Source organism: Gymnoscopelus microlampas, assembly GCF_963454915.1.
Source record: "Gymnoscopelus microlampas genome assembly, contig: SCAFFOLD_222, whole genome shotgun sequence".
NCBI lineage: Eukaryota > Metazoa > Chordata > Actinopteri > Myctophiformes > Myctophidae > Gymnoscopelus > Gymnoscopelus microlampas.
Window position 1 is genome coordinate 17,501 of NW_028155767.1, and position 20,000 is coordinate 37,500.

The 20,000-nt window shown below is 42.2% G+C and overlaps 1 protein-coding gene across 1 annotated transcript in view; it reads left to right on the top strand.

Annotated features, from left to right (window-relative positions):
* Nucleotides 1-3,409, top strand: part of ptprma (protein tyrosine phosphatase receptor type Ma) — a gene marked incomplete at both ends in the record, with an annotated part of 15,619 nt that extends 12,210 nt beyond the window's left edge. Inside the window, 2 exons of the mRNA XM_084086179.1 lie at nt 2,825-2,937; nt 3,229-3,409. Of these exons, the coding sequence (XP_083942305.1) occupies nt 2,825-2,937; nt 3,229-3,409 (294 nt within the window). The remainder of the gene's footprint in view (nt 1-2,824; nt 2,938-3,228) is intronic.
* Nucleotides 3,410-20,000: the final 16,591 nt, after the last annotated feature.

Sequence of the window (20,000 nt, forward strand, 5' to 3'; positions counted from 1 at the left end):
AGTTTTGGACCATGACAGAGGCGCGCCGACGCAGCAGACCTTGAGGCTGAGGAGTCGCGCCCGAGCGCCTCCAGGCGCGAGTGCCCGCGACGACCAGCCGATGGCCTGCTAGTCCAATCAGCGCCGTCCGAGTTATGTACCGATAGGGACAGAATCGTAAATATTTTTGGTGCGGACTGCGTTTGCCCCACTGACTGCGTTTGTCCCAACTGCCACTCAAAGTGACTACTGGCCAACTGCCTGGGTGAGGCAGACTATTTCTGTTATTAAGGCTTTGAGCTTTCTATTAGACTGTGCAGGGTTTTCGTTTTTGTACTGTTATTGTACTTCATCAGATGCGATCCTCCGGATGAGAATCCTGACTGACTGACTGACTGACTGACTGACTGGATGGATGGATGGATGGATGGATGGAGGGCTGGATAGATAGAAGGGTGGATGAAGTGGGTCAAGGAGAATTAGATCAGTTCCACAGGGGATTGTGGGTAATGGAATCCAGGTCTGCTATGATGATTCGCAGAAGGTCAGCAATAATAATTAATTCCATAAGTCCTCCCCTCATTAGTTCAGGAGAGGAACGTTAAGATGACACAGACCTAGCAGAAAGACTCTATATGGGCATACAAGGGACACAGACAGACACACAGATAGACAGACAGACAGACAGACAGACAGACAGACAGACAGACAGACGGGTACAACAGACAGCAGGTATTGCATAAGCGGGTGGGGCAGGCATTTCCAACTTGCATCCTTCCTAACTTGCATTATTCCTGAGCAGGCCGGTACCTGGTGTAGTAATAATAATAAAAAAAGAAACGGACAATAGCGGATCTACTATTTTTAAATTGTATTTTTATGATTTTTTTATAACAAAATTGGAAGGCTGTGTATATCAATGTACTTCAGTGAATATTATAGTTACATGTATTCATAGGTTGCCTTCATGACGTTAATTAGTGCTCTTTAACGATACATTCAGCCAATTAGAGACATTCACACAAGCAGCAGTAGATGACGTGATATTTAGTATTTCCCAGGGTTCACGGCGGCCTCTGTTCCAATCTGCACAGTAAAATGTGAGGTGCTGTGTAGCTGCCTCTGGCCCTTAATAATGTCTGGTTTCACCTCCTCCTCCACCTCCCTCATAACCTCAAGGTCCCCTTTCTCTGAACACACTAGTTCTCCTCTTAAGGAGGGCAACAATGTCCTGGTTCATCCAGGGTTTATTGTTAGAGAAGCAGTGAACACTAAAAAAGAAGAAGAAGAGATCCGAGCACTCAAAAAATGTGAAGAGGAAGTAAAGTTAAAACACATTTATTCTATAAAAATACCAACATGTTTCGACCGGTTTAGGTTTTCATCAGGGCGAGATTTTCTTCTTCCTTTCTTTCTTTTCCTTTATTTATTCAGGGAAGCCCATTGAGAGCAAGCTCTCTTTTTCAAGGACGCCCTTATAACAACATATAAAAATACATACAAAATTCTTAAATTCTTAATAAAATTAGCAGAATCAACAGGAATGTTAACATTTTTATTATAAAAACAAACAGCACTGGGTTTGGTGATGCTCTATATTTTCCGAATCAACTTCGTTTGTGTTTGTTTATTTGCTAAAAGAGTGACTTTTACCGTTCAATGTAAGTCAACGAGGAGCATATTTTGAGTGATCAATTTCTAATCAATGGAGCAATTATTTTGTATTTCTTGTCGACCTTTGGAGTTACATCATGGCAAGGTAACTACACAACCTCTACCAAAGCGGTCTTGCCCTTTAACCGGTCTAGACATGTTGGCATTTGTATAGAATAAAATTAGTTCTCTCACCTCCACATTGTTTGAGTGCTCGGATCTCTTCTTCTATTTTAAAGTCCCTAGAAGCACCATACACCTTTAAGACTTTTTTATCTCCTGTGAGCACCCGGCTGGCCTCTGTGTCTTTTCTAAGCAGTGAAGCCTCTTCGAGGGCACTCAACACCTCCTCACAGTACCTGATGTAATCTGAGATGGCCTGGCATAGGCTGTCTATATCATCACTGCCCTGAAGAACGAGTCCCAGACCCTGTCCACACGTACACGGATATAAAAAAAAGTATAGCTTTTGTATATACGTTGGGGAGGGGGGGGGGGGTGTTAGTCCACACGCAAACGTGTTTTTGGCTCCTGAAAACGTTTTTTTTTTTAAACAGTGAAAATATTTAAAAACTCCATATTTGAGTTGCCGCGTGTAAAATGTAGGTCTCTCACATTATAAGCATGCGCAGTGTACACTATAGCTTACATCATTTATTTAATATTCCTCACTGTCATAATCATTGCATGTTGACTCCATAGCATAATATGCTATGGAGTCAACATGCAATGATTATGACAGATTAACCCAGCACCCCAACAGGTGGTGTGTGCATTCTATCAGCAATTTATCATTAAAAAATTTAGCATTAATACTAGTAGAGTTGTGGGACAGTGTGCACTCCGGGTGTCTGTGCGGACGTCTCTGGTCGTTCTGAAGTAGCCTACAATGGCAGTTTCTTTGTACACAATCTATATTTCACCTAAACAAAAATAGCATCTGATAACACTTTAGGTGAGAAATGGGCGATGTATTTGCTCAATATTTAGGCCTATTCGGGAACGGGACTCGGGAACGTTGGGAACGGGACTCGAACACGTGATGCACTCGGACAGCTAGGCCAGCGGTCCGGGCCAACAAGCTCACTTTTTTTTTTGACAAATCTCTTTTATTGATTTTAGGCAGAAACAAAGACAATGTACGAATGATAGTGGTAACATTGTTGTTGTTGTTGTTGTTGTTTGTGTTCAGAGCCCCCCTCCCCCATCGCTCCTCCACAACTGGTTGCTGTTGGCGCCACCTACCTGTGGATCGAACTCAACGCAAACTCCATTAATGGAGACGGACCCATCAAGGAGAAAGAGGTACAACAGTGTGTGAGTGAGTGAGTGAGTGAGTGAGTGAGTGAGTGAGTGAGTGAGTGAGTGAGTGATGTGTGCGTGTGTGTACGTGTGTGTGTGTACGTGCGCGTTTGTTTGTGTTTACCTATTGTACAACCTGATAATACTGTATTTGTAATATTGTACAATGTTTTATAATTATTTTGTGTAAATAAAGGTGGACATCTTCAGGCATGTTGATGCAGTAGGCACCACACCAGTAGATCAATCTCATATTAACAATAATATTGTATATATGTTATAATTATTGTGCAGGTGGAATACAGGACATCATCAGGCATGTTGATAGACACCACACCAGTGGATAAATCTCAGCTGAAGATCGGTCATCTGGACCCAGACACTGAATACTACATCAGTGTTTTGTTGACCAGACCCCTGGAGGGAGGCACGGGAAACCCCGGACCACCTCTCAATGCCAGGACCAAATGTGCCGGTAAGTCTGTCTGTCTGTCTGTCTGTCTGTCTGTCTGTCTGTCTGTCTGTCTGTCTGTCTGCCTGCAATGCTATTATTATTATTAGGTTTCGAGAGCCTGTAAGGCTTCGAACCCTATTACATCTCTACACTTTCACTATTATTAAGGTTTCGAGAGCCTGTAAGGCTTCGAAGCCTTATTGCATTCCTTGGCTTTCACTATTATTAGGTTTCGAGAGCCTATCAGGCTTCGAACCCTATTACATCTCTACACTTTCATTATTATTCTTCCGCCGGTTTTGCCAGTTCTGGCCTAACCGCCTGGTCACTTCTTATGAAATTCGGCAATATGGTAGAGGGCTATGCCAAACGGCGAAAACCCGAAACTCACAAACATTGGCCAAAGGGTGGCGCTGTAGCACTCAATTGAAATATGCCAACTTTGAACAGGTACAGCTCATGCCCTGTTCGACCTACAGCCATGAAACTTCGATACACACATGCGTCTCCTCATGCCTAACAACTTTCGCTGTTTGACTTTTGACCTCTGACCTTTAGATCTCCCACCATTTCGAATTCTATGAAAAGCAGTAAAAAGCAGTAAAAAAATCACTTCTCCTGGGATTTATGAGCAATCTGTACGAAACTGTATACACATGAACTTTGGACCAATGCCGACAAACGTAACTTAGCGGATTTTCCATAAGTGAAAACGTTAAGCTTTTATAAGCCAATGAAAATTGCAGCTTTTTTTAAATTATTCATCTGCCCCTAACACATACATGCAGACTCACATTTGTTTGACACTTTGCAATATTGTAGAGGGTCCTTCCAAGTATCACTGAAACCAATCTTACTCCAATTGGTCAAAGGGGGGCGCTATAGCAATTTTTTGAAAATGCAAACTTTAAACAGGCAAAAGTCATGCCTCGTTTGGCCGACAGCCGTTAAACCTGCTTACACATGTGCCTTGACTCATGAGGAACACATGTATCACTTTGACCAGTAAGCTCTGCCCTTAGATTGTCTGCAATTTTGAGCAGTTTGAAAAACATTTAAATCCAGGATTTCTGAGCAATTTGCATGAAACTGTGTCAAATACATGTTTGAGGCCCTTTTTCACAGGTTCAGGTGTGTTGGTTCAATAGCTTGATCGCTTAATCATCTGCCTTGAAACCATAGGGTAGCCGGTTCGAATCCCACCTCAGGTAGACTTAATTATAATTGCATTGCACACAACATGACTATACCAATGAATACATGTGCAATTGTTAAAGATGACGAGAAATGCATACTTGAAAGTAGTTATTTTCAATGTATGACGTACTTCATTCGCGCTTTTGTTTTGTTTTGTTGGATTCTCCCTTTTCACTGTCTAAGGCTGTGTGTTGGATAGCTCCACCAGTAGAGTGTGAGTCTCATGTGCCGAAGGTCCCTGGTTCGAATCCCACTTATTACAGTTCACATTTAAATTGCATTGTACAAAACATGACCCTGTTAATTCAGACAAGTGCAATGTTTGGACAATAACACGAAATGCTTTTGAGAGTAGTTTTTTTTAATGTATGACATACTTTCTTGTGAAAATAGCCGATCTACAATCTCACACCTTTTTAGATAGCAACGCGTTGTGAGCTTGTAGATCGACTATTTTCCACTAGTTTCCATTCCGAAATATATTGAGCAGTTTGAAAAACATTTAAACCAAGGATTTCTGAGCAATTTGCGTGAAAGTGTGTCATGTGTGTGAACTCCCTTTTCACTAGTACAGGTCTGTTGGCCCAATGGCTTAATCATCTGCCTTGAAACCACAGGGTTCCTGGTTCGAATCCCACGTCATGTAGAATTCATTATAATTGCATTGCACACAACATGACTGTATCAATGAATGCATGTGCAATTGTTAACCAGTAAACTCCGCCCTTAGATTGTCTGCAATTTTGAGCATTTTGAAAAACATTTAAATCCAGTATTTCTGAGCAATTTGCGTGAAAGTGTGTCATGTGTGTGAACTCCCTTTTCATCAGTTCGGGTCTGTTGGCCCAATGGCTTAATCATCTGCCTTGATACCAGAGCGTCGCCGGTTCAAATCTCACCTCATGCAGACCTCAACTCAATTGCATTACACACAACATGACTGTATCAATGAATAAACATGCAATTGTTAAATGAAACGCTTATTGAGAGTAGTTGTTTTCAATGTATGATGTACTTCATTCCCTCTTTTGTTTTGTTTTGTTTTGTTGGATTCTCCCTTCTCACTGACCAAGGCTGTGGATTGAATAGCTTGATCAATACAGTGTTAGTCTCATGTGCCAAAGGTCCACGGCTCAAACCCCACTTGTCACAGTTTACATTTAAATTGCATTATGCAAAACATGACCCTGTTAATTCAGACATGTGCACTTTGCTCTCTCTCTCTCTCTCTCTCTCTCTCTCTCTCTCTCTCTCTCTCTCTCTCTCTCTCTCTCTCTCTCTCTCTCTCTCTCTCTCTCTCTGTCACAGTCTGTCTGTCTGCCTGTCTGCCACTCTGTCACTGTCTGTCTGTCTGCCAGTCTGCCACTCTGTCACTGTCTGTCTGTCTGTCTGTCTGCCAGTCTGCCACTCTGTCACTCTGTCACTCTGTCACTCTGTCACTCTGTCACTCTGTCACAGTCTGTCTGTCTGCCTGTCTGCCACTCTGTCACTGTCTGTCTGTCTGCCAGTCTGCCACTCTGTCACTGTCTGTCTGTCTGTCTGCCAGTCTGCCACTCTGTCACAGTCTGTCTGTCTGTCTGCCAGTCTGCCACTCTGTCACTGTCTGTCTGTCTGCCAGTCTGCCAGTCTGCCACAGTCTGTCTGTCTGCCAGTCTGCCAGTCTGCCACTCTGTCACTGTCTGTCTGTCTGCCAGTCTGCCACTCTGCCACTCTGTCACAGTCTGTCTGTTTGTCTGTCTGCCACTCTGTCACAGTCTGCCAGTCTGCCAGTCTGTCACAGTCTGCCAGTCTGCCACTCTGTCACTGTCTGTCTGTCTGTCTGCCAGTCTGCCAGTCTGCCACAGTCTGTCTGTCTGCCAGTCTGCCAGTCTGCCACAGTCTGTCACAGTCTGCCAGTCTGCCAGTCTGCCACTCTGTCACAGTCTGCCAGTCTGCCACTCTGTCAAAGTCTGCCAGTCTGCCAGTCTGCCACTCTGTCAAAGTCTGCCAGTCTGCCACTCTTGTCACAGTCTGCCAGTCTGCCATTATTCTCGAAACCGCTAATTGCTGCTTGCAGCTATATTTATTATTATTCTTCCGCCGTTTTTGCCAGTTCTGGCCTAACCGCGTGGTCACTTCTTATGAAATTCGGCAATATGGTAGAGGGCTATGCCAAACGGCGAAAACCCGAAACTCCCAACCTTTGGCCAAAGGGTGGCGCTGTAGCACTCAATTGAAAATGCCAACTTTGAACAGGTACAGCTCATGCCCTGTTCGACCTACAGCCATGAAACTTCGATACACACATGCGTCTCCTCATGCCTAACAACTTTCACTGTTTGACTTTTGACCTCTGACCTTTAGATCTCCCACCATTTGGAATTCTATGAAAAGCAGTAAAAAGCAGTAAAAAGCCTACTCCTCCTGGGATTTATGAGCAATCTGTACGAAACTGTATACACATGAACTTTGGACCAATGCCGACAGACGTAACCAAGCGGATTTTCCATAAGTGAAAACGTTAAGCTTTTATAAGCCAATGAAAATTGCAGCTTTTTTTAAATTATTCATCTGCCCCTAACACATACATGCAGACTCACATTTGTTTGACACTTTGCAATATTGTAGAGGGTCCTTCCAAGTATCACTGAAACCAATCTTACTCCAATTGGTCAAAGGGGGGCGCTATAGCAATTTTTTGAAAATGCAAACTTTAAACAGGCAAAAGTCATGCCTCGTTTGGCCGACAGCCGTTAAACCTGCTTACACATGTGCCTTGACTCATGAGGAACACATGTATCACTTTGACCAGTAAGCTCTGCCCTTAGATTGTCTGCAATTTTGAGCAGTTTGAAAAACATTTAAATCCAGGATTTCTGAGCAATTTGCATGAAACTGTGTCAAATACATGTTTGAGGCCCTTTTTCACAGGTTCAGGTGTGTTGGTTCAATAGCTTGATCGCTTAATCATCTGCCTTGAAACCATAGGGTAGCCGGTTCGAATCCCACCTCAGGTAGACTTAATTATAATTGCATTGCACACAACATGACTATATCAATGAATACATGTGCAATTGTTAAAGATGACGAGAAATGAATACTTGAAAGTAGTTATTTTCAATGTATGACGTACTTCATTCGCGCTTTTGTTTTGTTTTGTTGGATTCTCCCTTTTCACTGTCTAAGGCTGTGTATTGGATAGCTCCACCAGTAGAGTGTGAGTCTCATGTGCCAAAGGTCCCTGGTTCGAATCCCACTTATTACAGTTCACATTTAAATTGCATTGTACAAAACATGACCCTGTTAATTCAGACATGTGCAATGTTTAGACAATAACACGAAATGCTTTTGAGAGTAGTTGTTTTTTATGTATGACATACTTTCTTGTGAAAATAGCCGATCTACAATCTCACACCTTTTTAGATAGCAACGCGTTGTGAGCTTGTAGATCGACTATTTTCCACTAGTTTCCATTCCGAAATATATTGAGCAGTTTGAAAAACATTTAAACCAAGGATTTCTGAGCAATTTGCGTGAAAGTGTGTCATGTGTGTAAACTCCCTTTTCACTAGTACAGGTCTGTTGGCCCAATGGCTTAATCATCTGCCTTGAAACCACAGGGTTCCTGGTTCGAATCCCACGTCATGTAGAATTCATTATAATTGCATTGCACACAACATGACTGTATCAATGAATACATGTGCAATTGTTAACCAGTAAACTCCGCCCTTAGATTGTCTGCAATTTTGAGCAGTTTGAAAAACATTTAAATCCACTATTTCTGAGCAATTTGCGTGAAAGTGTGTCATGTGTGTGAACTCCCTTTTCATCAGTTCGGGTGTGTTGGCCCAATGGCTTAATCATCTGCCTTGATACCAGAGGGTCGCCAGTTCAAATCTCACCTCATGCAGACCTCAACTCAATTGCATTGCACACAACATGACTGTATCAATGAATAAACATGCAATTGTTAAATGAAATGCTTATTGAGAGTAGTTGTTTTCAATGTATGATGTACTTCATTAGGTTTCGAGAGCCATCAGGCTTCGAAAGCTATTACATCTCTACACTTTCACTATTATTATTAAGGTTTCGAGAGCCTGTAAGGCTTCGAAGCCTTATTGCATTCCTTGGCTTTCACTATTATTAAGGTTTCGAGGCCAATAGGCTCGAAGCCTTATTACATCTGTAAGAGTTCATGATCTTCCGCCGGTTTTGCCAGTTCTGGCCTAACTGCGTGGTCACTTTTTATGAAATTCGGCAATATGGTAGAGGGCTATGCCAAACGGCGAAAACCCGAAACTCACAAACATTGGCCAAAGGGTGGCGCTGTAGCACTCAATTGAAAATGCCAACTTTGAACAGGTACAGCTCATGCCCTGTTTCACCTACAGCCATGAAACTTTGATACACACATGCGTCTCCTCATGCCTAACAACTTTCACTGTTTGACTTTTGACCTCTGACCTTTAGATCTCCCACCATTTGGAATTCTATGAAAAGCAGTAAAAAGCAGTAAAAAGCCTACTCCTCCTGGGATTTATGAGCAATCTGTACGAAACTGTATACACATGAACTTTGGACCAATGCCGACAGACGTAACCAAGCGGATTTTCCATAAGTGAAAACGTTAAGCTTTTATAAGCCAATGAAAATTGCAGCTTTTTTTAAATTATTCATCTGCCCCTAACACATACATGCAGACTCACATTTGTTTGACACTTTGCAATATTGTAGAGGGTCCTTCCAAGTATCACTGAAACCAATCTTACTCCAATTGGTCAAAGGGGGGCGCTATAGCAATTTTTTGAAAATGCAAACTTTAAACAGGCAAAAGTCATGCCTCGTTTGGCCGACAGCCGTTAAACCTGCTTACACATGTGCCTTGACTCATGAGGAACACATGTATCACTTTGACCAGTAAGCTCTGCCCTTAGATTGTCTGCAATTTTGAGCAGTTTGAAAAACATTTAAATCCAGGATTTCTGAGCAATTTGCATGAAACTGTGTCAAATACATGTTTGAGGCCCTTTTTCACAGGTTCAGGTGTGTTGGTTCAATAGCTTGATCGCTTAATCATCTGCCTTGAAACCATAGGGTAGCCGGTTCGAATCCCACCTCAGGTAGACTTAATTATAATTGCATTGCACACAACATGACTATATCAATGAATACATGTGCAATTGTTAAAGATGACGAGAAATGCATACTTGAAAGTAGTTATTTTCAATGTATGACGTACTTCATTCGCGCTTTTGTTTTGTTTTGTTGGATTCTCCCTTTTCACTGTCTAAGGCTGTGTATTGGATAGCTCCACCAGTAGAGTGCGAGTCTCATGTGCCGAAGGTCCCTGGTTCGAATCCCACTTATTACAGTTCACATTTAAATTGCATTGTACAAAACATGACCCTGTTAATTCAGACAAGTGCAATGTTTAGACAATAACACGAAATGCTTTTGAGAGTAGTTTTTTTTTATGTATGACATACTTTCTTGTGAAAATAGCCGATCTACAATCTCACACCTTTTTAGATAGCAACGCGTTGTGAGCTTGTAGATCGACTATTTTCCACTAGTTTCCATTCCGAAATATATTGAGCAGTTTGAAAAACATTTAAACCAAGGATTTCTGAGCAATTTGCGTGAAAGTGTGTCATGTGTGTGAACTCCCTTTTCACTAGTACAGGTCTGTTGGCCCAATGGCTTAATCATCTGCCTTGAAACCACAGGGTTCCTGGTTCGAATCCCACGTCATGTAGAATTCATTATAATTGCATTGCACACAACATGACTGTATCAATGAATGCATGTGCAATTGTTAACCAGTAAACTCCGCCCTTAGATTGTCTGCAATTTTGAGCAGTTTGAAAAACATTTAAATCCAGTATTTCTGAGCAATTTGCGTGAAAGTGTGTCATGTGTGTGAACTCCCTTTTCATCAGTTCGGGTCTGTTGGCCCAATGGCTTAATCATCTGCCTTGATACCAGAGCGTCGCCGGTTCAAATCTCACCTCATGCAGACCTCAACTCAATTGCATTACACACAACATGACTGTATCAATGAATAAACATGCAATTGTTAAATGAAACGCTTATTGAGAGTAGTTGTTTTCAATGTATGATGTACTTCATTCCTTCTTTTGTTTTGTTTTGTTTTGTTGGATTCTCCCTTCTCACTGACCAAGGCTGTGGATTGAATAGCTTGATCAATACAGTGTTAGTCTCATGTGCCAAAGGTCCACGGCTCAAACCCCACTTGTCACAGTTTACATTTAAATTGCATTATGCAAAACATGACCCTGTTAATTCAGACATGTGCACTTTGCTCTCTCTCTCTCTCTCTCTCTCTCTCTCTCTCTCTCTCTCTCTCTCTCTCTCTCTCTCTCTCTCTGTCACAGTCTGTCTGTCTGCCTGTCTGCCACTCTGTCACTGTCTGTCTGTCTGCCAGTCTGCCACTCTGTCACTGTCTGTCTGTCTGTCTGTCTGTCTGTCTGCCAGTCTGCCAGTCTGCCACTCTGTCACTCTGTCACAGTCTGTCTGTGTGCCTGTCTGCCCCTCTGTCACTGTCTGTCTGTCTGTCTGCCAGTCTGCCACTCTGTCACTGTCTGTCTGTCTGTCTGTCTGCCAGTCTGCCACTCTGTCACAGTCTGTCTGTCTGTCTGCCAGTCTGCCACTTTGTCACTGTCTGTCTGTCTGTCTGCCAGTCTGCCAGTCTGCCACAGTCTGTCTGTCTGCCAGTCTGCCAGTCTGCCACTCTGTCACTGTCTGTCTGTCTGTCTGCCAGTCTGCCACTCTGCCACTCTGTCACAGTCTGTCTGTTTGTCTGTCTGCCACTCTGTCACAGTCTGCCAGTCTGCCAGTCTGTCACAGTCTGCCAGTCTGCCACTCTGTCACTGTCTGTCTGTCTGTCTGCCAGTCTGCCAGTCTGCCACAGTCTGTCTGTCTGCCAGTCTGCCAGTCTGCCACAGTCTGTCACAGTCTGCCAGTCTGCCAGTCTGCCACTCTGTCACAGTCTGCCACTCTGCCAGTCTGCCACTCTGTCAAAGTCTGCCAGTCTGCCAGTCTGCCAGTCTGCCACTCTGTCAAAGTCTGCCAGTCTGCCAGTCTGCCACTCTTGTCACAGTCTGCCAGTCTGCCAGTCTGCCAGTTTGCCACTCTGTCAAAGTCTGCCAGACTGCCAGTCTGCCACTCTGTCACAGTCTGCCAGTCTGCCATTATTCTCGAAACCGCTCATTGCTGCTTGCAGCTATATTTATTATTATTCTTCCGCCGTTTTTGCCAGTTCTGGCCTAACCGCCTGGTCACTTCTTATGAAATTCGGCAATATGGTAGAGGGCTATGCCAAACGGCGAAAACCCGAAACTCACAACCATTGGCCAAAGGGTGGCGCTGTAGCACTCAATTGAACATGCCAACTTTGAACAGGTACAGCTCATGCCCTGTTCGACCTACAGCCATGAAACTTCGATACACACATGCGTCTCCTCATGCCTAACAACTTTCACTGTTTGACTTTTGACCTCTGACCTTTAGATCTCCCACCATTTCGAATTCTATGAAAAGCAGTAAAAAGCAGTAAAAAGCCTACTCCTCCTGGGATTTATGAGCAATCTGTACGAAACTGTATACACATGAACTTTGGACCAATGCCGACAGACGTAACTTAGCGGATTTTCCATAAGTGAAAACGTTAAGCTTTTATAAGCCAATGAAAATTGCAGCTTTTTTTAAATTATTCATCTGCCCCTAACACATACATGCAGACTCACATTTGTTTGACACTTTGCAATATTGTAGAGGGTCCTTCCAAGTATCACTGAAACCAATCTTACTCCAATTGGTCAAAGGGGGGCGCTATAGCAATTTTTTGAAAATGCAAACTTTAAACAGGCAAAAGTCATGCCTCGTTTGGCCGACAGCCGTTAAGCCTGCTTACACATGTGCCTTGACTCATGAGGAACACATGTATCACTTTGACCAGTAAGCTCTGCCCTTAGATTGTCTGCAATTTTGAGCAGTTTGAAAAACATTTAAATCCAGGATTTCTGAGCAATTTGCATGAAACTGTGTCAAATACATGTTTGAGGCCCTTTTTCACAGGTTCAGGTGTGTTGGTTCAATAGCTTGATCGCTTAATCATCTGCCTTGAAACCATAGGGTAGCCGGTTCGAATCCCACCTCAGGTAGACTTAATTATAATTGCATTGCACACAACATGACTATATCAATGAATACATGTGCAATTGTTAAAGATGACGAGAAATGAATACTTGAAAGTAGTTATTTTTATTATTATTCTTCCGCCGGTTTTGCCAGTTCTGGCCTAACCGCGTGGTCACTTTTTATGAAATTCGGCAATATGGTAGAGGGCTATGCCAAACGGCGAAAACCCGAAACTCACAAACATTGGCCAAAGGGTGGCGCTGTAGCACTCAATTGAAATATGCCAACTTTGAACAGGTACAGCTCATGCCCTGTTCGACCTACAGCCATGAAACTTCGATACACACATGCGTCTCCTCATGCCTAACAACTTTCACTGTTTGACTTTTGACCTCTGACCTTTAGATCTCCCACCATTTCGAATTCTATGAAAAGCAGTAAAAAGCAGTAAAAAGCCTACTCCTCCTGGGATTTATGAGCAATCTGTACGAAACTGTATACACATGAACTTTGGACCAATGCCGACAGACGTAACCAAGCGGATTTTCCATAAGTGAAAACGTTAAGCTTTTATAAGCCAATGAAAATTGCAGCTTTTTTTAAATTATTCATCTGCCCCTAACACATACATGCAGACTCACATTTGTTTGACACTTTGCAATATTGTAGAGGGTCCTTCCAAGTATCACTGAAACCAATCTTACTCCAATTGGTCAAAGGGGGGCGCTATAGCAATTTTTTGAAAATGCAAACTTTAAACAGGCAAAAGTCATGCCTCGTTTGGCCGACAGCCGTTAAACCTGCTTACACATGTGCCTTGACTCATGAGGAACACATGTATCACTTTGACCAGTAAGCTCTGCCCTTAGATTGTCTGCAATTTTGAGCAGTTTGAAAAACATTTAAATCCAGGAATTCTGAGCAATTTGCATGAAACTGTGTCAAATACATGTTTGAGGCCCTTTTTCACAGGTTCAGGTGTGTTGGTTCAATAGCTTGATCGCTTAATCATCTGCCTTGAAACCATAGGGTAGCCGGTTCGAATCCCACCTCAGGTAGACTTAATTATAATTGCATTGCACACAACATGACTATATCAATGAATACATGTGCAATTGTTAAAGATGACGAGAAATGCATACTTGAAAGTAGTTATTGTCAATGTAAGACGTACTTCATTCGCGCTTTTGTTTTGTTTTGTTGGATTCTCCCTTTTCACTGTCTAAGGCTGTGTATTGGATAGCTCCACCAGTAGAGTGTGAGTCTCATGTGCCGAAGGTCCCTGGTTCGAATCCCACTTATTACAGTTCACATTTAAATTGCATTGTACAAAACATGACCCTGTTAATTCAGACAAGTGCAATGTTTAGACAATAACACGAAATGCTTTTGAGAGTAGTTTTTTTTAATGTATGACATACTTTCTTGTGAAAATAGCCGATCTACAATCTCACACCTTTTTAGATAGCAACGCGTTGTGAGCTTGTAGATCGACTATTTTCCACTAGTTTCCATTCCGAAATATATTGAGCAGTTTGAAAAACATTTAAACCAAGGATTTCTGAGCAATTTGCGTGAAAGTGTGTCATGTGTGTGAACTCCCTTTTCACTAGTACAGGTCTGTTGGCCCAATGGCTTAATCATCTGCCTTGAAACCACAGGGTTCCTGGTTCGAATCCCACGTCATGTAGAATTCATTATAATTGCATTGCACACAACATGACTGTATCAATGAATGCATGTGCAATTGTTAACCAGTAAACTCCGCCCTTAGATTGTCTGCAATTTTGAGCAGTTTGAAAAACATTTAAATCCAGTATTTCTGAGCAATTTGCGTGAAAGTGTGTCATGTGTGTGAACTCCGTTTTCATCAGTTCGGGTCTGTTGGCCCAATGGCTTAATCATCTGCCTTGATACCAGAGCGTCGCCGGTTCAAATCTCACCTCATGCAGACCTCAACTCAGTTGCATTACACACAACATGACTGTATCAATGAATAAACATGCAATTGTTAAATGAAACGCTTATTGAGAGTAGTTGTTTTCAATGTATGATGTACTTCATTCCCTCTTTTGTTTTGTTTTGTTTTGTTGGATTCTCCCTTCTCACTGACCAAGGCTGTGGATTGAATAGCTTGATCAATACAGTGTTAGTCTCATGTGCCAAAGGTCCACGGCTCAAACCCCACTTGTCACAGTTTACATTTAAATTGCATTATGCAAAACATGACCCTGTTAATTCAGACATGTGCACTTTGCTCTCTCTCTCTCTCTCTCTCTCAGTCTGCCAGTCTGCCAGTCTGCCAGTCTGCCACTCTTGTCACAGTCTGCCAGTCTGCCATTATTCTCGAAACCGCTAATTGCTGCTTGCAGCTATATTTATTATTATTATTATTACCATTATTATTATTATTATTATTATTACCCTTATTATTATTATTATTATTATTATTATTATATAATTGGATACTATAGATATGACTAGGCTATGGATCTGATTGGCTATGGGTCTGATAGGATGCTATGGATCTGATTGGCAATGGATCTGATTGGCTATGGATCTGATTGGATGCTATGGAATATGATTGGATGCTATGGATCTGATTGGGTGGTATGGGATCTTATTTGATGCTATGGATCTCATTGGATGCTATGGATCTGATTGGGTGGTATGGGATCTTATTGGATGCTATGGATCTGATTGGCAATGGATCTGATTGGCTATGGATCTGATTGGATGCTATGGAATATGATTGGATGCTATGGATCTGATTGGAGGCTATGGGATATGATTGGATGCTATGGATCTCATTGGATTCTATGGAATATGATTGGATGCTATGGATCTGATTGGAGGCTATGGGATATGATTGGATGCTATGATTGGATGGTATGGGATCTTATTGGATGCTATGGATCTCATTGGATGCTATAGAGATCTTTTTCTTCTTTTGTATATCATCGTCAAATGTCCAACGCACCATGGGATGTGATGGGATCTTATTGGATGCCATGGATATGATTGGATGCTATGGGATATTATTAGCTATGGCAGTGGTTCTCAAACTTTTATATGTCAAGGACCCCCAAATTGACACTTATTAGCCCGCGGACCCCCATTTCAAAAGATATGCCAGGGACCCCCATAAGAGAAGAGTTTTTACGGCTCTAGCAGTGATTCTCAACCATTTTAATTTCAAGGACCCCCTAGGTTGACATGCATTAGGCTACAGACTCCATTTAATGGCATCTCTATCTCTGGGACCCCAATTCATATTGTAAAATGAATGTTAATTTAACTCTGAGAGTGTACAAATGGAACCAAATGGACCCGTTAGGGTCCATTTGGTTCAATTTGTACACTCTCAGAGTTACAGACCCATAAGGGTCCATTTGGTTCCTATCCATCATTTAGCTGGGGACCCCCTGGAACCCCCTCAAGTACCCCTGGGGGTCCCCGGACCCCACTTTGAGAACCAATGAGCTATGGGATGGGATGGGATCTTATTGGATGCCATGGATATGATTGGATGCTAAGGATTATTATTAGCTATGGGATGTGATGGGATCTTGTGGTGTGATAGTCCAGAGTTGCTCAACGGAGGGGAAGTGTGAAAGAGTACATTTTGTATGAATCTCCTTGAAGTGAAATGTGCTGAGCATGAAGCTCACACGCTAATTGTTGTCCTCGTTATCTAGTGATTAGTGTAATTGAACCCTGATTGATTGGTTGCTGTCACAATGGATTTTGTGTGCGCGTGTGTGTGTGTGTGTGTGTGTGTGTGTGTGTGTGTGTGTGTGTGTGTGTGTGTGTGTGTGTGTGTGTGTGTGTGTGTGCGCGCGCGCGCGCGCGTGCGCGTGCGTGTGTGTGTGTGCGTGTGTGTTGTGGATGGGAGGAGAAGTGCAGTAATTCAGTTACTTTATTATTTAACAGCTTTAGTTAGTTACTTTGCAGATTTAGATTATTAATTTTTAACACATGCATCAAGTAATAAATTATCATGTAATATTAAAAGGTTAAGTTGCAAAGTAATTAAAACATTAATGTGCTTTAAAGTGCTGAACGCATTAATGCATTACTAATTACAGTACAATAATATGACTGTGAAATGGACCATTCTATGATTGGTACTTTAAGTATATTTTGATGTACAGCACAATACGTTTGCACATTTACTCAAGTAAAACTTGAATGCAGGACTTTTACATGGTGGTATTAATAATTCTACTAGTAATAAAGGTACTTTTCCCACCACAATGAAATGCAACATAACACCGTGCAGCTCTTCTAATCTTTCTGAATGTTTCACCCAGATTGCTTCATACCTTCGTTAACACTGATCCCTCTAACGAGATGAATATTAATTCCAGCTTCATGCATAACAACAAAGGCCTCCTGACGCCCTTATAAGAAAAAACCTCAACCCTCCTGTTGACACACTTTCAACGGTCACACAAACACCTCATGTACACAACACCACAGCTACACAACACAACACCTCACGTAGGCTGCTACACAACACAACGCCGCTCAACACAACACAACACAACACAACACAACACCTCATGTACACACGGCACAACATAATTACACAAAACAACACAACTACACAACACAGCACCACAAAATATTCAGTTGTCAGACTGCAGTCTCCATGCTCATTCACTGGTCCAATAATGCATTTTGTGAACTACCATCCGTCCGTCCGTCCGTCCGGTCACGTCCCGTTCGACCGTCCCCGCCCCGTCTGTGCGGCAAGAGAGAGAGAGAGAGAGAGAGAGAGAGAGAGAGAGAGAGAGAGAGAGAGAGACAGAGAGAGGAAGGGGAAGGGAGAAAGGCAGGAAAAGGTAAAGGTCAACCTAGAGTCGGCTTCCTCTTAAAAGAGACATTCAATATTCACTGTTCATATAAACGACTCTACTATCTAATCTAAATTTAATCCATGCAATATTCACTGTTCATATAAACTACTCCTAAGTTAACGGTCTATGCTTCATTTTAGGGTTGTCCGATATTGGCTTTTTTACCGATAACCGATATACCGATATTGTCCAACTCTTAATTACCGATACCGATATCAACCGATACCGATATATGCGGGGATTATTGTGATTAGGGTAAGCTCAAATTTCATATCACACACACCATATACAGTAAGAACTCCTGTAACTTATTTATAAAGCAAAAAAAAAAAAAAAAAAAAAAAAATGTTTTCTTTTTTTCAAAAACCGATACCGATATTTTCCCGATATCAATTTTTATGCTAATATCGGCCGATAATATCGGGAGGCCGATAATATCGGACATCCCTACTTCATTTCCTTTTGTGTAGTTTAGTTGTTATGTTGAGCAATGTAGTTCATGATAACCGCTAAGCTACATTAACACCAACAACTCATTAGGTGGCTAATGTCATGTGATGACATTAGCACTCCATGCTAGTCTAGGCTAACCTGACTCCGCCAAATGGAAGAAGCTTGCGACACACATTTTGTTTCACAGCCTACTTCCATCTGAGACTCCGGCAGCAGAATCGATGCAAGACGGCGTTTCATTTTTTCAAGCTACTTGGCAGGTGATTGGATGATCCCGCCCCTAGCAGCCGCTGATTGGTTCGTACACGCAGCGACCGGGTAGCTCTACTCCCTGAGCGATCCCAGATGCAGGGTGTATTGTGAAACTCAATACCGCCCCCATCTGGCTGAGTCAGATTAAGTCTAGGCTACTTTAGGGGTTAATAGTAAACTCATTAGGATAGCACTGTAGGCTAGCCTACTAGCACTGTGGCCATTCGGGGGTTAATAGACCAAATCATCATGACAACTGAAGATGTATTTACGGGCAGCGTCACATTGGAGCAGTATAATATCCCTTATTTCTGGAACAACCGGACACTTGATAGTGTTATTGACACTACTATTTGAAATACAGTATTTTCCTCTAAATGTAGGTTGACAAACCAGACATAGCTAATGTTCTGGACACTTTATACTTATTTTGTGTAAATATCCATTCATTGACTATCCATCTACCCTGAAATACCGCCCTAAACGTTTGTTTACAAACATTCTGATCTGGTCTATAGTAAACTCATTACGATCACACTATAGGTTAGGCTACGCTAGCCCTGTGTCCGTTAGGGGGTAAATAGTAAACTCATTATGATAGCACTGTAGGCTAGGCTACGCTAGCACTGTGGCCATTAGGAGGTTAATAGTAAACTCAGTAGGATAGCACTGTAGGCTAGGCTACGCTAGCACTGTGGACATTAGGGGGTTAATAGTAAAGTCATTAGGATAGCACTGTAGGCTAGGCTACGCTAGCACTGTGGCCATTAGGGGGTTAATAGTAAAGTCATTAGCATGATGCTCATTAGGCGGTTAATGATAAACACATTAACATGCATGTTAGCTTGATTACTTCATCTGCCTTTTCTGTGCATGCTCGTGCACACACACACACACACACACACACACACACACACACACACACACACACACACACACACACACACTCACTCACTCACTCACTCACACACACGCGCACGCGCGCGTGCACGGACACACGCACACAATCACATGCACCTGCAGGAAGAGACAGATACCTGTGAGTGTGTATGTGTGTCAGCATCGTTTAGGGAATTCTAGACTAGAGGATACGAACAAATGAATTAACTCTCTTACACCCTCTCTCTCTCTCTCTCTCTCTCTCTCTCTCTCTTTCGCTCTCTCTCTCTCTCCTGGGTTTTAACAGTGATTATTAAATACAAACATGCATCTTCTTCTCCTGGGTCACTAGATCACGGCTATACTGTGTAATTAATGCAGCCAGTTTGGTTGCATTAAAGACAATTTCCGGTTTCAAGTGTGAATATCACATATCGCCGCTGTCGGCTGGAGACCTTGTATGTAACAAAAACCTTACTTTTCATGAAATGGTACCGATTTAGTGTATAGATAATTTATTTAATTTCACAATGTAGTCCCTCCCTAACATTTTAGTCTTGTTTTTATTTGTTGACCGAACTGTCAATATTTAGCCTTGGTTTTAGTCATTGGAGCTTAGTCTTTATTTCGGGCCCGGCGCCACGGGGGTGCCTGAGGGGGCCTGGCACCCTCAGTTTCAAATTGTTCCCCCTCGGTTTATGTTTTAAAATTACTTTTTGTTTGGAAATGTAATTTTTGATTTTTTTTATAATATTTTTTTTGATAAAAAATCTGTAAAATCAGGCAGAAATAAGAATTAAATAACACTCGTCGCCACTGGTGTGCAC